The sequence below is a fragment of the Pristiophorus japonicus genome, chromosome 1, assembly GCF_044704955.1.
Source record: "Pristiophorus japonicus isolate sPriJap1 chromosome 1, sPriJap1.hap1, whole genome shotgun sequence".
Classification (NCBI taxonomy): domain Eukaryota; kingdom Metazoa; phylum Chordata; class Chondrichthyes; family Pristiophoridae; genus Pristiophorus; species Pristiophorus japonicus.
The window spans coordinates 278,353,599-278,370,345 of record NC_091977.1 but is presented as its reverse complement, the minus strand read 5'-3'; the positions used below and the strand labels follow the sequence as shown (position 1 = coordinate 278,370,345).

The 16,747-nt window shown below is 43.8% G+C and overlaps 1 protein-coding gene across 1 annotated transcript in view; it reads left to right on the top strand.

The window, feature by feature from the left end:
- rims2a (regulating synaptic membrane exocytosis 2a) overlaps nt 1-16,747 on the top strand; it is a 1,685,585-nt gene that overhangs the window by 571,251 nt on the left and 1,097,587 nt on the right. The window contains exon 6 of the mRNA XM_070888461.1: nt 5,773-5,983. Coding sequence (XP_070744562.1) covers nt 5,773-5,983 — 211 coding nt within the window. The remainder of the gene's footprint in view (nt 1-5,772; nt 5,984-16,747) is intronic.

The window sequence follows — 16,747 nt, the reverse complement described above, 5'->3', positions numbered from 1 at the left end:
CCCGCTGCAGCATGATAGGAAGTGTGTTCTTGTTCAACATTTCTGGATTTCACAGGGTGTAGAGAGTGATTGATTGTACAGACACAGCCATTCAAGTCCCCAACCATCATACACTGCCTATGTACAAGGCAAGAGATCCCACTCCCTTCATATAAAAGTTGTCTGTAACCTCCAGTAATGTCAGTATCTTGCATTCCTATCAGGGCCCATGATGCCTTCATCCTGTAGCTATCTTCCATGCCTCTTTTTAGTGGTGAGGACAGAATGGAAGGAAGTCTTGACAGTCGATGGCTTCAAGCTGTACCTTGCGCATAGCAGAGACTTGTTACAATGATGCTCACAGCAAAACAAGGATCTTAAATGAGTAAATATTAGGACTGCTTCCCTATTTTGACTGGCCTTTGGGGAGCTTTACAGTATGCACTCCAACATGTTGCGGGGATTATCATGGTCTGTTGCTTGCTGCACAGCACTGTGTGGGACAGAGGTATTCCCATTGCTATTCCACATCAGCAGCAAGAAGACATGGATGTGGATGTTACGATCCAGTAAGCAGATGAAGGTTTGAGTCACAAAACAATGCTTTGGCAGAAGTTGCATCAAGAATTTCATACAATTACTGAATGTCGTAGCCAGCATCTACTCAAAGAACTGATAACTGCCAATACATGGCTGTTGTTAGTTGTCATATACTTTCTTTTAAGTCTGAAATGTCCATATTATATAGTTGACAGACCTTCAGACATATCCTGATATCATAAATGGGATATACATTTCCCTTATAAGCACTGTTTGATTATTGTATATCTTTTTATACCAGTAACTTATAAAACAATGTTCAGCCTCCTTATCATGCACCCCTCCACTATTGCTTTCCCAGTTACTACCTTCGCTGCTCTCCCCTTGTAAAGTTCAGTGTAGCACGTCCCTCTGCTTAGGATGCCATAACTGTAAAACTACAGTGTGGTAACATAGTTATGAGCCTATTGGAAGGAGTCATATCAACTTGTCACTGTTAATTTACCTCTTATCATTATAATATACATTGCCTTGAAAGTGTCACTGGGACATACACAGTGAGTAGTGATAGACGCTATATCTTGTTTACTATTTAGAAGCATTTGTTTTCTACCTGGAAGAAGCAGTTGCTGTGAATGGTTGGGTGATCTGTTCAAGAGTTTACGTGCATTAGGATGGATCACTTCCTGGAGATGATGAGGCTTCATAGTTTCCTGCAGTGGTTGCCACTGCACTGCTGGGATATTCAGCATGGTCTGGAAAGCTGTGCATACAGAGGCACAGATGTCATTACAGGAGCACTCATGGGAGATTCAGGTATCTCATCCTACCGTCTTGCCTTTGTGCCTCTGTTGGAGTCTAAATCATCAAAAAGGCCCCTGATTTCTGCAAGTTTAAGCCTTGAACGTCTCTGAGAATGTCTGCATGTATCCAGCTATTGCCTCAGGGAGTGTGGACTTCAATGCCACGCCAGTGCACTGGAAGGGTTCCCAAAACTTCCACAATATTTATCGTGTGGCAAGGCCTGCCCAGCACAACTGATGCTGAAATTGCCATGGTCTCAGTGGCAGAGCGCATTTGAAATACATGCTCTATTATCGTGGAAGAAAATCAGACAGTAGACTTCTCCACACCAACCTGAATGCCTTCCAGTGTATATCCAACAGACAAGATACATTTTTGTGGTCTTCTTTTGAATGATACTCCAAAAAAGGTCCAAAATCTGAGGGAATTCTACCATGTCCTTTGACATGCTAATTCTCTATTCAGCATGTGGTAGACATATCTCCAGCACCATGCTGCCCTTTACCATCTTCCAATGCAGTGCATCTAGAGGATGGTGATACATGGATCTAAGAACATAAGAAATAGGAGAAGGCCACTTGGCCCCTCGAGCCTCCTCCACCATTCAATACGATCATGGCTGATCTGATCATGGACTCAGCTCCACTTCCCCGCCCGCTCCCCATAACCCTTTATTGCCTTATCACTCAAAAATCTGTCTATCTCCGCCTTAAATATCTTCAATGACCCAGCCTCCACTGCACTCTGGGGTAGCGAATTCCACAGATTTACAACCCTTTGAGAGAAGAAATTCCTCCTCATCTCAATTTTGAATGGGCAACCCCTTATTCTGAAACTATGCCCCCTAGTTCTAGATTCTCCTTTGAGTGGAAATATCCTCTCTGCATCTACCTTATTGAGCCCCCTCATTATCTTACATGTTTCAATAAGATTACTTCTCATTCTTCTGAACTCCAATGAGTATAGGCCCAACCTACTCAACCTATACTCATAAGTCAAACCCCCTCATCTCCAGAACCAACCTAGTGAACCTTCTCTGAACTACCTCCAATGCAAGTATATCCTTTCTTAAATAAGGAGACAAAATTACTCTAGGTGTGGCCTCATCAATATCCTATACAGTTGTAGCAGGACTTCTCTGCTTTTATACTCTATCCCCCTTGCAATAAAGGCCAACATTCCATTTGCCTTTCTGATTACTTGCTGTACCTGCATACTAACTTTTTGTATTTCATGCACAAGGAACCCCAGGTCACTCTGTACTGCAGCATTTTGTAATTTTTCTCCATTTAAATCATTTGCTTTTTTATTTTTTTTGCTAAAGTGGATAACTTCACACTTTTCCACATTATACTCCTCCACCTGCCAAATTTTTGCCCCCTCACTTAGCTTGTCTATATCCCTTTGCAGATTTTTTGTGTCCTCCTCACAACTTGCTTTCCCACCGATCTTTGTATCATCAGCAAACTTGGCTATAGTATACTCGGTCTCTTCATCCAAGTCATTAATATAGATTGTAAATAGTTGAGGCCCCAGCACCAATCCCTTTGACACCCCACTGGTTACTATTTGCCAACTGGAAAATGAACCATTTATTAATGTGCCGCTTCACTGGCTTTCTTGGATTTGCACGGGATCCTAGGCATTTATTGAAAAGAAAAATGACCACTCGGTAAGCGTGACTTTATTGTTACACATTTTGTTACAGCACTGCACGGTAAGTATGTGCTATGTACTGGAAAAGTATTGCAACACTGTGAATTTGGGTTTATCAACTTACAGTAATTACATGCTTTATATCATGGACATTATGTAATCATGACTGTGCTATGTTGGTGATGAATTATGTGGGTAAGGAGACAAATCATAAGCTTCAGATCCAGCAATCCCCAATCCTTCAATCAACTCAATGGCAATGGTTGGGAAAGAAAAGTTTCAACTGGGGTAGCCTCAATCTGTGCACTTTTACTCAACAGTATGGAAGGCTAGCTTCTCCTAGAATCAGTCTGATTTTCTGCAGTGAGTAAGAGTATTTGGAGCCGATGGAACATTAATATGCAGCTTAGGTTGTCTTACTGAAGATGTACTGTTTCATGTAAGTGGTGAATATATTGCTCATGCGCTGGCACTGGCTTGCTATTCGTCCATATTTTCACAAGTTTATTGCTGAAGAATTTTCCATTCCTGAATGCGAGTATGTGATATGCCATTACTTTGGTTCCTACCTTGGCACTTTTTTCTTAGGTCAAAAAGTTTTTGTGCATCTCAGAAACTCGTGAGCTAGTTCTTCGACATTACAGTCACCTCATCAGCTACCTCACTGCAAGCCTGCTGTACCCTTTGCTAGTTTGTGCACCTATTATTTGACTCAAATACAATGTCTATTCAAAGTATCAGTCTATCAACTAACATATGAGGAGCATCATCCGATAACAGGCATTTTGGTTGACGCTTTCCTCGATCCATTTTCACTCAAAAATGCACACTGTACAGCGTTAGTCATGCAGGAACTGCAATTCATAACACTTAAGAATTTTGTGTCCACACCGACCAACAAAGAGCTATTCAGCCTAATCCCACTTTCCAGCTCTTAGTCCGTAGCCCTGTAGGTTGCGGCAATTCAAGTGCACATCCAAGCACTTTTTAAATGTGGTGAGGGTTTCTGCCTCTACCACTCTTTCAGGCAGTGAGTTCCAGACCCCCACCACCCTCTGGGTGAAGATATTTGCCCTAAAATCCCCTTTAAACCTTCGACCAATTACTTTAAATCAATGCCCCCTGGTTATTGACCCCTCTGCTAAGGGAAATAGGTCCTGCTTATCCACTCTATCTAGGCCCCTCGTAATTTTATACATCTCAAATAGGTCTCTCCTCAGCTTCCTCTGTTCCAAAGAAAGAAAACCCAGCCTATCCAATCTTTCCTCATAGCTAAAATTCTCCAGTCCAGGCAACAACCTCGTAAATCTCCTCTGTACCATCTCCAGTGCAATCACATCTTTCCTGTAATGTGACCAGAACGGCACGAAGAGGATGAATTTTGGGTTGCTTGCCTCGCTGACAGCGGCCCTCAGCTAAGCCCCGAGTGGTGGAGAGGATAACATGGTGGGGGGAGGGAGGGGGGGAGGGGCAGGGTGGGGGGGTGGGGTGGGGTGGAGATTGGCAGCAACCCGCAGTAGTGCTCTGGAGCTGGGACAATCACACACACTCCTCCTGGCTCCACATGTAACTTCAGGAAAATAAAAACATTTTTTTCCTTGGCCGCCGATGTTTAGCCGCATTGACCACTGAAGATTCCTGAGAGCAACAGGCCCAGCCTAACTCTGTTTCCGGGCAAAAACCTGGCGCAACAAGAACCAATTTATCCCCTCCCACTCTCATCACGCACAAGCTGATTGGTTTTGAAATGATGCTGAAATGGTGCATTGAAATCGGCGGGGAGGGCAAACATGTCGGTGTGAGGTATTTAACACTGCGGGTTGGGCCTATATTCAGTGGAGTTTAGAAGAATGAGAGGTGATCTTATTGAAACATATAATATTCTGAAGGGGCTTGACCGGGTAGATGCAGAGAGGATGTTTCCCCTCGTGGGTGAATCTAGAACTAGGGGGCATAGTTTCAGAATAAGGGGGCGCCCATTTAAAACAAAAATGAGGAGAAATTTCTTCTCTCAGTGGGTCGGGAATCTGGAATTCTCTTCCCCAGAGAGCTGTGGAGGCTGGGTCATTGAATATATTTAAGGTGGAGATAGACAGATATTTGAATGATAAGGGAGTCAAGGGTTATGGAGAGCGGGCAGGGAAGTGGAGTTGAGGCCAAGATCAGATCAGCCATGATCTTATTGAGTGGCGGAGCAGGCTCGAGAGGCCAAATGACCTACTTCTGCTCCTATTTCTTACATTCTTATGTAACTTACAAAGGTAATATTTCAATTTAGGAAAGGAAAGGATATTTTTCTAATATTGCCTTTTATAAACCCAGCCGTTAGTTAAAATACTGCGTTTTCTGTAAACATATGGGTTGAAATATTCCAGTATATACACTGTTGAATTGTCAGATGAAGCCAGGTTTTTGTTTTATTTATCTCAGTCACTATTCCCTTATTCAACCAAATTAACTTGCAGTACCTGACAAATGTTGCCACGGCGGTGACCATGACACATACATGAAGAATTTCAAATGGCTCTGACATTTAATAGTTATTAAATTCTGTCTAGCTCACAAACCTAAAGGGATCTTGTCACTATTTCTGATGGGAGACAAGCGAGCTGTTGCAGCATTGCACTCTGTTAAGACTTAGCTGTCAACAAGGAGGCATAAAATGGGGCCTCAGGAACACTGCTGACTTCCTGCAAGCAGCTGGAAAGATGAGAGGAGGACTGTAAATACAGATGAACACCATTTCCTTTCCTTTCTGCGAAATGACTTATTTTGCTCTTCTGACATCTTCAGGAAATTGCACCAGCAGTTTGAGATGTACAAGGATCAGGTGAAGAAGATGGGCGATGAAGCACAGCAACAACAGGAACAGAAGACTGATGCACCCACCTGTGGAATCTGTCACAAAACCAAGTTTGCCGATGGCTGTGGCCACATCTGTTCATATTGCCAAACAAAATTCTGCGCTCGTTGTGGAGGGCGGGTGTCACTGCGATCCAATAAGGTAGGACGTCTTTCACTTTTTAATCAATAATGACTGTGTATAACTGTGATAAATGATATAAATGATCAGTACTTGGGCCCCAGCTATTTACAATCTATATCAATGATTTGGATGAGGGGACCAAATGCAATAAGTTGTTGATGACACAAAGCTAGGTTGGAATATAAGTTGTGAGGAGGATGCAAAGAGGCTTCAAGGGGATATAGACACGCTAAGTGAGTGGGTACGAACATGGCAAATGGAATATGATGTGGAGAAATGTGAAGTTATTCATTTTGGTAGGAAAAATAGAAAAACAGTATTTTTTTTTAGGTGAGAGATTGGGAAATGTTGGTGTTCAGAGGCATCTGGGTGTCCTTGTACACGAATCACTGAAAGTTAACATGCAGTTACAATAAGTAATTAAGAAAGCAAATCGTATGTTGGCCTTTATTACAAGAGGTTTTGAGTACAAAAGTAAAGATGTCTTACTGCAATTATATAGGGCCCTGGTGAGACCACACCTGTGTATAGTTTTGGTCTCATTACTTAAGGAAGGATGTACTTGCCATAGGAGGAGTGCAACAAAGGTTCACCAGACTGATTTCTGGGATGGGGGGATTGTCCTTTGAGGCAAGATTGAGTAAACTAGGCCTATATTCTCTAGAGTTTAAAGAATGAGAGGTGATCTCATTGAAACATACAAAATTCTTACAGGGCTTGACAGGGTAGATGCAGGGAGGATGTTTCCCCTGGCTGAGGAGTCTGGAACCAGGACTCACAGTCTCAGAATAAGGGGTCGGCCATTTAGGACTGAGATGAGGAGAAATGTCTTCATTCAGAGAGTGGTGAATCTTTTGGATTTCTCTACCCCAGAGGGCTGTGGATGCTCAGTCATTGAGTATATTCACAACAGAAATCGATAGATTTTTGAATATTAAGGGTATCAAGGAATATGGGGTTAGTGCAGGAAAGTGGAGTTGAGTTAGAAGATCAGCCATGATCTTTTGAATGGCAGAGCAAGCACGAGGGACCGAATGGCTTACTCCTGCTTCTCGTTCTTATGTTCAGATTGTTTATTGATTCTGATCAATTTAAACACATTTTTGGGTTAACAGGTTCCCTTGTTGGAATATTACCTGAATTCTTTTAACTAATTTTAGTTTCCATTGTAATTTTACAGTCTAATCTGTCCAGGTGTTTGGAATATTTTTAGACCATTTTGGTCTCAGTGCTATGCTAGAAGATTTGTAACCTTCACTTTCCATCTTGTACTCTGCTCAGGAGTCCTGTTTGATCATAATGACTAAATAACCCCGCGAACCACATATGTGAAATGCATTTTTCCTTTTCCCTTATATCTTCTCCTGCCATGCACCACTCCCCAGCCAAGAGCATGGGTAACTTGTTCCCACACCCCTCCCAATAATTCAGCTGAGACATTTGCGAGGAGCAGTGTGAGTGAGGTCTGTGGTGACTCACCCACTAATTTGTGTTTTTGTTACTTTCTGCCTTGTCTCTGCTTAGCAACTTCAGAGAGGTGACCTTATTGAAACGTATAAGATTATGAGGAGGCTTGACAGGGTAGATGCGGAAAGGATGTTTCCCCTCATGGGGGAATCTAGAACTAAGGGGCATGGTTTCAGATTAAGTAGTCGCCCATTTAAAACGGAAATGAGGAGTAATTTCTTCTCTCAGAGAGTCGTGAATCTTTGGCATTCTCTACCCCAGAGAGCTGTGGAGGCTGGGTCATTGAATATATTTAAGGTGGAGATGGACAGATTTTTGAACTATAGGCGAGTCAAGGATTATGGGGAGCGGGCAGGGAAGTGGAGTTGAGGCCAAGATCAGATCAGCCATGATCTTATCGAATGGCGGAGCTGGCTTCAAGGGCCAAGTGGCCTGCTCCTGCTCCTATTTCTTATGTTCTTATAGTTATGTTCTCCAATACAGATTGACGGGTCAGGATCTGGAATTTGTTCATGCAGGACATGAACCTGTAGGCTGTACATTTTTCAAAAATAATTTCTGACTTTAATATAAAGGATAACTTCACAAACCTGCACTCCTGAGGCGGAGCTTCCTGGGAATTTGAATGGGATCCCCGTACCACAATTTTCCTGGGTGTGTCAGAATTTCCAATAATTGCTTCTGGCAAGCAGAACTGCACCAGGATAAAACATTCTAAAATAACCTCCATACTTGCCAGCATTGCAGTGGCTAGACCATAAAAGATGCCTTGTTTCCAATGCACTTTTATCTCTGATCCTCCAGAAGTTGTAGTTTAATTCCAATTTTCAGTTTCCCTCTCGGCAGTTTGAGTGACATGTGCCATTTGTCTTACTACCCATTTTTTTATGTTGAGCCCTTACAGCAGTTTGCAAATCAGCATAATGATGTTGAAAGTAACAATTCTGCCTGATTATGTGGAAAGGGTTGAGTGCAGCAGCAAGGTGCCCTTGAGCATCAGCAAGTCTGAATGTCAAGTTCAGACTGTGCAGGTGGTTGAAGTGCCAAAGTGCGTACGCAATTGGTATTCATCCCATTCGTGCTGCACAAACTATTCAGAGTTATTTTAAATGGTTACAACCCCTCTGTATGGCACCAAATCAACTTTATCTCTCATTTAACTCAGTGAAGATAGCCGTATTAGCTCTGTATCCAAATTAGCATTGTCACTAAGGGCTAGAAATTCGCCAGCCTGTCGATACTCGTTTAACGTCATTCAAAATAACAATAAAAATGTTGCCATGTTTTAACAGGGTAAATTTGGCCCAAAGATACGCCAGTTGATAAAAATCAGCGTTGCTGGAGGATTGGTGTTGGAAACCGCTGTCCTTGCTAACTTTACCACGAGGCCGATATCGCCAAAAATACAGGGGAGAAAACACAAAAAAAATTTGCAAAAATAAAAAGCAGAAAACATTAATAATATCCTTAAGTAATCAATGGCTGAAAAAGAATTTAAGAAAAACTTAACTTACTTTTTTTGTAGGTCTTCCTACTTACCGATGTTTCTGAGGCTGCAACGCCTTGCTTTTCTCATGTGTTGTTTTTTTCACCCGAGTACGGATTCGCCGAACGGCCAGATTTAGGTGGTTCTATTTTTTACATAAAGCAACCTGATTTTTGGAGATATTTCGAAACCGCCATTCTTAACCTTTGGGCAATTTTGTTAGGTTTCTTTTAATGACAAAAAAACCACTTTTAACGCAAAAAAATCACGTTAATAGGTGTGTTAGGCTAGCTAATATCTAGCCCAGACTTGATGGAGAATGGGTTATGACACTGCTTACACCTCTGGCACTTGGCTTTGAATGCTGCTTAGAATGATGGGTAAAGGTCTCCGTCTGCCATGCTGTAAGGGGTCTTGTGTGGAATGAATTTGGACACCCTTGATGCATTTCCTGCTCATTCTAGGTCCATAGCACAACATTTCGCACTAAATGGGGAATCCCCTTCAGACTCACCACAACAATGACTGATGTGAGAAATAGAAGTCTCACACTGGTAGGATGTCCTTTCATAGCGCTCTATGATAAACATAAGAACATAAGAAATAGGAGCAGGAGTTGGCCATACAAGCCTGCTCTGCCATTCAATAAGATCATGGCTGATCTGATCTTGCCCTCAACTCCACTTTCCTGCCTGTTTCCCATGACCCTTGACTCCCCTATAGTTTAAGAATCTGTCTATATCAGCCTTGAATATTTTCAATGACCCAACCTCCACAGCTCTCTGGGGTAGAGAATTCCAAAGATTCACCACCCTCTGAGAGAAGAAATTCCTCCTCATCTCCATCTTAAATGGGCGACCCCTTATTCTGAAACTATGACCCTTAGTTCTAGAATCCCCCGTGAGGGGAAACATCCTCTCTGCAGCAACCCTGTCAAGCCCCCTCAGAATCTTGTGTGTTTCAATAAGATCACCTTGCCTTCTTCTAAATCTAATGAGTACAGGCTCAATCTTCTGAACCTGTCCTCATAAGACAACCACTTCATCTCAGGAATCAACCTAGTGAACCTCCTCTGAACTGCCTCCAATGCAAGTATATCCCTTCTTAAATAAGGAGACCAATGGACTGAAATTGCCCTCTCCTTAAGGTCCATTACCGCCTCTAAGAGGTGGTAATGGGGCGGTAAGGCCATTTCGACCGGGGGAAGGCGGATAGTCCGACCCATCAGAAATTGGCCCCAGGCCGGGGGTGGCGGAAATGGATTTCCTTCCCGCCTGGCGGCAACCCTTTTCCGCTCTGCGAGGGAAATTGCCCCACCGGAGCGGAGCGGCTGCTGGTCGGTGCCCCAGACAGCTTTTCCCGGCCGGAAGTCGCCATTGACTCTGAAGTCGGCCCGACAATGGGGGCCATGGGTTCGGCCGGGCCGCCAGCAGTGCCGGACCTCTGGCCCGGCCGAAGCCTTCCCTGATGGCCCAGTGGGTGCGACTAAAGTGGCTCCAGAGCTCGCAGCAGCCCTCCCTTATAACTGAAGGGGTGGGACATTGCTGCATGTCAAAGTTGCGCTGACATCATCAGCCTCGCGCTGATGTGCTCAGCGCGGCGCTGTTGACACCGCCCGCCTTCCAGCTCGCTCCTCACCCACTTCCGCTCCACAGCCACCCGAAACACCGCCCCGATGAAATTGCACACCAAACGAGGGCCAAATCCCTTTATTTACTGTCCCAAGGATTCGGGCGGAGAATAATCGTTTAATTCAAATTATACGCCCTGTTTGGGGCGGAGGGCAACTTCGCCCCCTCAAGCTGAACGCAGTACTCCAGGTGTGGTCTCACCAGTTGTAGAAAGACTTTTATACTCTATCCCCCTTGCAATAAAGGCCAACATTCTATTTGCCTTCCTGATTACTTGCTGTTACCTGCATACTAACTTTTTGTGTTTCATGTATGAGGACACCCAGATCCCTCTGTAGTCTCCCTCCATTTAAATAATATTTTGCTTTTTTATTCTTCCTACCAAAGTGGATAACCTCACAATTCCCCACATTATACTCCACCTGCCAAATTTTTGCCCACTCACTTAACCTATCCATATCCTATGAGTGATGTTTGAGAGTATCAATAGTAATTTTATAGTAGTACAGGTGCAGGGCCGAAAATCCAAAACTCTCGGGACTGAGGCTGTTCCGGATTCTGGGCTTTTCTGGACTTTCACTTTGCTTTCTGATGTCACGAATCTGGAAACAGCCGAGCCCAAGTTTGGGTATTTCCGGATTTCGGAATGTCAGAAAGAGGGAGGGGGGGTGGATTCCCGTCGAGGAGCTGTTTGGGCCGTCCTGTCCCGCTGAGGAGGATTTTGTCGGGTGGGCCCCGCCAAGGAGGTTGTCGTTGGCCGGTCCCCGCCAAGGAGGTCGTCAGGCAGTGGCGGGGCCCCGAGGTCGGCAGCGTCGCCGGATCTGGATTCCGGAACATTTTACGGATTCCGGAACACCGGATTCTCGACGTGGAATCTTTGCGTTAACGGAACAGAAAATCAGGCAGCTTTCATTCTGCATCGAACCTATGCTATACTTGATCTGACAGTGCTTGATATAGAGAATGAACAGTCAAAATCGTCAAAAGAAAACCAAAATATAAAAATGGAGAATGCAATTTGCAAGCTTATACCAAAATTCTAATGTTTTGTGATTCTGAAAATTTCTAATTATTACAACTCGTCTTCTGAAATATACGTAACCCATCTTTGCAGATGTTCCATGAAAAAAATGTAGGGGTTGAAATCCAATTGAGTATCGGGTGGGCAGCCGATCCACTATCACCACTATTGTGCCGCCAGCGAAGCTGAACTTCAGCCCTTTAGTGTTTTGAAAGCTCATGGACTGGATTTTCAGCTTTGCTGATTTCGGGGCAGTAATGGCGGTGGGGTGGTAAAGTTTGCGCCCAGGAACAGTTTGTGCCTCAATCATCAAAATTGGGCAGCCGGGCCCTGAGTGTGGGACTCAGTGGTAAATGAGGCGTTGCACACCTCTATTAGGGTGCTAGGCCAGCTGATCATGGGAAAATCTCGAGCTAATGAGCCGGACTGGGAACTACTGAGAGACGCCTGGGAAGACAAAAAAACCCCGAATAAACCCCCCACAAAAACATTTCCAATATATTGCCCAAGCCATCACAACATAAACTGCAAAAAAAAAATGTAAAAAAAAACCAATCACACTTACCTGAGGACGGAATTACTTACCTCACTGCAGCCGGTATAGGTCAGACCACCCACATTCCCAGGCAGTCCCAGCAGGGTGCGCTACGGGGAAAATGCGCCTGGCAGGACTCAAAAAGCAAGCCGGTGTGGCAACCAGGGACGTTGCACACCGGCACAACTCTTCCAGGCGGTACTGCTCCACGTTGCCGCAAAACCCCCCCGCAGGGCACGAGAAGCTGGCCGCCCAATGCCATTGCCGCCTCTCCGAGGTGGAAAAAGAAGCACATAAGACCGAAAAATCCACCCCCAAGTCTTTTGGATATGGGAACGTTGAATGAATGGGAGGCACAGTTGAGTGAGTTTCAACTTGTCGGTGGTAATAATGGTGTCACCAGCCTGGTGAAAGCATTTGAGCAATGTAGAAAATGTCAGCGGCTACAGATCATGAAAATGTCACATGAAATTAGCAAGGCATTTCACTTAGATGAATAAAGTGCAGAGAGCCAAATGATTCTCCCCATAATGCTGCAAGGGCATACATGCTATAAGTTCTGGGACAAATATTATTTGTGCTCATGCTATGACCAAAAAAACCATAGTTTTGATTCATAATCAACCGCTCTCGTTCCTCTTTCTCCCTTCCTCCACTTGCGTTGGTGCTGTTCTGTTATGTTCCATCAAGATAGAACGTTTGCACTTTTACACATATCATGCAATGACGTAAATTAATTGAAGTCCGACACGATGGTCCTGATTTTAACTCGGAATGTATTCGGGACAGGAAAAAACCCCTCTAGTGGTGAGTTCACCATGAGGCCTAAGCCATTTTAACTCTTAAGAACATAAGAAATAGGAACAAGAGTAGGCTACATAGCCCCTCAAGCCTGCCCCATCATTCAATAAGATCATGGCTGAACTTCTACATCAACTCCACATTCCTAATATCGCTTGATTCCCTTAGAGCCCAAGAATATATCAATCTCATTCTTGAATATACTCAATGACTGAGCATCCACAGCCCTCTGGAGTAGAGAATTCCAAAGATTCACAACCATCTGAGTGAAGAAATATTTCCTAATCTCAATCCTAAATGGCCGATCCCTTATTCTGAGACTGTGGCCCCTAGTTCTAGACTTTCCAGTCAAAGTAAACAAGGGTAAAAATTGGGTACCGCCCAGTTTGGGGGCGGTAACAGTCATGAGACTTTGCGCCAGACACAGAAATCTCACCTCTCGTGAGAAATTGGGGTTATCTCCCCCGAAAGGATGTTGAGTGCAAAATAAAACGATCCACTTCCTCTCTGGGGCGGTAGTGGGACGGACGCGTCGAGAGCGCAGCGAAGTGCTATGTGCCGATTTCTGCAGTTAAAATTGCCGAGCCGTAACTTCAGCATGTTAAGCAGGCCCCCGTTGTAATGTATTTGCTTCATGGGTTCTTTGCTTAAGAATTCATAGCAACACATTGCTATTAAGAACTAATTGATTTATTAACAAAGGTTTAACAATCAAACTAAACATTACCAGTTCATCTAGGCTCACAACTGCATACTCATCGTGGATGACTTAGACTCAACTGACTCTGGGGTCCTAATGAGTCTTGTGAACATCACATGACTGGCTAAGCCACTCACAGTGGAACAGTTCTACAACTATTTTGTTGTTGAACATTAATACAAGTGCCCCCTGATTAAAGGGGGGCACTAAAACTGACAAACTTAAACAAATTACACTTTAGATAGTCAACTTAAATCAAAATTAAACTTTGGTTGCCGGGGGTGATGATGCACTCCAGTCCCTCCAGCGCCCACCTCTCGCGGAAGGCCGCGAGCGTACCAGTGGACACCGCGTGCTCCATCTCCAGGGACACCCTGGCTTGGACGTAACCGCGGAAGAGAGGCAGGCAGTCGGGCTGAATGACCGCCTCGGCCGCCCGCTGCCTGGACCGGTTGATGGTAATCTTGGTCATGCGCAGGAGCAGTCCTACGAGGTGGCCCTCCAACCTACCCGCTCCCCTGGAACAGCTCTACAAACCTGTGAGCATCCTCACAGGCGTATACATTACATCTGTCGACCTGCGGTGAGCGTCTGAATTCTGACTGGATAAAATGGTTGGGGTGGTACATGTTGGAAACATGATCAAATTCATCGCCATTTTAATGACCCACCCACCCCAGGCAGGTTGGTTTAAAATTGGGACCAACATCAGATTAGAGAGAAAGGATCTGCAGTTCGGCCAGGGTTCTCCTGGTCTCTTGCTTTAGTTATGGCACCCAGGCAACTGGCTAAAAGCAGTCGTACTCGGAAGATTACCTCAATAGTTACATTTTAGCAAACAGAAATGTCTAATTTTAAACAATAGGAAAATCTATCCTCAATTGGCAAAGGCCATCCTTGTGAATCAAGCTCATTTAAAAAACAAATAATTAAATAAAGGGAGAGAAATTTGGTTGGATAGCAGCCCTCGAGAATTAGAGAGATGAGTGAGCGAGAATCTTTTCAGGATAAGATATGGGCAGCAAAATTCTTGATGATAGATGAGTTTTGATGCTCAGCTCAGGGTTCAGCATGAAGCTGTGCACTGCCAGATGATCAGCCAGGAAGGGGAATGGAATTAGGGGCGAGGATAGCATTTCATCTGAAAAGATTCTCGCTCGCTCATCTCTCCAATTCTCTTTGACGTCCATTGACTCCCTAACCCTCAGCACATTGATTTCAAACTTTTCCTTATTTATAAATTCTTCTATGGCTTTGATCAATTATTACAAGCATGTGGTTGGTAAATCCATAAACCAGTAAGGAATATGAATCAAAGAACTGGCTGAAGATTTAGAATCATAGAATTGTAGAAATATACGGCACAGAAGGAGGGCATTTGGCCCATCATATCTGTGCCGGCTGAAAAAGAACTATCCAGCCTAATCCCACTCTCCAGCTCTTGGTTCGTAGCCTTTTAGGTGACGACACTTCAAGTGCATATCTAAGTACTTTTTAAATGTTATGAGGGTTTCTGCTTCTATTGCCCTTTCAGGCAGTGAGTTCTAGAACCCCACCACCCTCTGGATGAAAATAAATCTCCTAAACTCCCCTCTAATCCCTAAGCTCCCTGGTTATTGACTTCTCTGCTAAGGGAAATAGGTCCTTCTTATCCACTCTATCTTGGCTCCTCATAATTTTATACACCTCCATAAAGTTTCCCCTCAGCCTCATCTGTTCCAAAGAAAACAACCCCAGCCTATCCAATCTTTCCTCATAGCTAAAATTCTGCAGTCCAGGCAACATCCTCGTAAATCTCCTCTGTACCCTCTCCAGTGCAATCACAACTTTCAGTACACTAGCTGTGGCTTAACTAGTGTTTTATACAGTTCAAGCATAACCTCCCTGCTCTTATAATCTATGTCTTGGCTGATAAAGGAAAGTATCCTGTATGCCTTCTTAACCGTGTTATCTCCCTGTCCTGCTACCTTCAGGGATCTGTGGACGTGCACTCCAAGATCCCTTTGTTCCTCTACACTTCTTAGTATCCTACTATTTATTATGTATTCCTTTGCCTTGTTTGCCCTTCCCAATTGCATTACCTCACATTTCTCCCGATTGAATTCCATTTGCCACTGTTCTGCCCACCTGACCAGTTCATTGATATCTTCCTGCAGCCTACAGCTTTCTTCTTCATTATCAACCACTTGGCCAATTTTTGTATCATCTGAAAACTTCTTAATTAAACCCCCTATATTCAAGTCTAAATCATTGATTTACCTCAAAAAGCAAGGGTCCTAATAATGAGCCCTGCGGAAACCCACTGGAAACAGCCTTCCAATCACAAAAACACCCGTTGACTATTACCCTTTGCTTCCTGCCATTGAGCCAATTTTGGATCCATCTTGTCACTTTGCCTTGGATCTCATGGGCTTTGGCTTTTCTGACCAGCCTGCCATCTGGGACCTTGTCAAAAACCTTGCTAAAATCCATGTAGACTACATCAAACGCACTGCCCTCATCGACCCTCCTTGTTACCTCCTCAAAAAATTCAATCAAGTTAGTTAGACACGACCTTCCCTTAACAAGTCCATGCTGACTGTCCTTGATTAATCTGTGCCTTTCTAAATTACAATTAATACTGTCCCTCAGAATTTTTCCCAATAATTTTCTCATTACTGACGTTAGGCTGACTGGCCTGTGATTACTCGGTCTATCCCTTTCTTCCTTTTTTAACAACGGTACAGTGTTAGTCCTCCAGTCCTTCAGCACCATGCCTGTAACCAGAGAGGATTGAAATATGATGGTCAGAGCATTTGATATTTCCTCTCTTGTTTCTCTTAACAGCCTGGGATACATTTCATTCGGGCCTGGAGATTTATCTAATTTCAAAAAAGCTAAACCCCTTAATATTTCCTCTCTCACTATGTTTATTCCATTCGATATTTTACACTCCTTCTCCTTAACTACAATGTCAATACAATCCCCCTTTTTGAAGACAGATGCAAAGTATTCATTAAGAACCTTACCCAAGTCTTCTGCCTCTTCATATAGGTTACCTTTTACCACCATCTCCAAATGTTATTTGGTGAAAAGAATTCAGTTAAACTCTTAAACATAACATGAACCAACTCAGTACATTCACAGTTGCACAGACTAAAC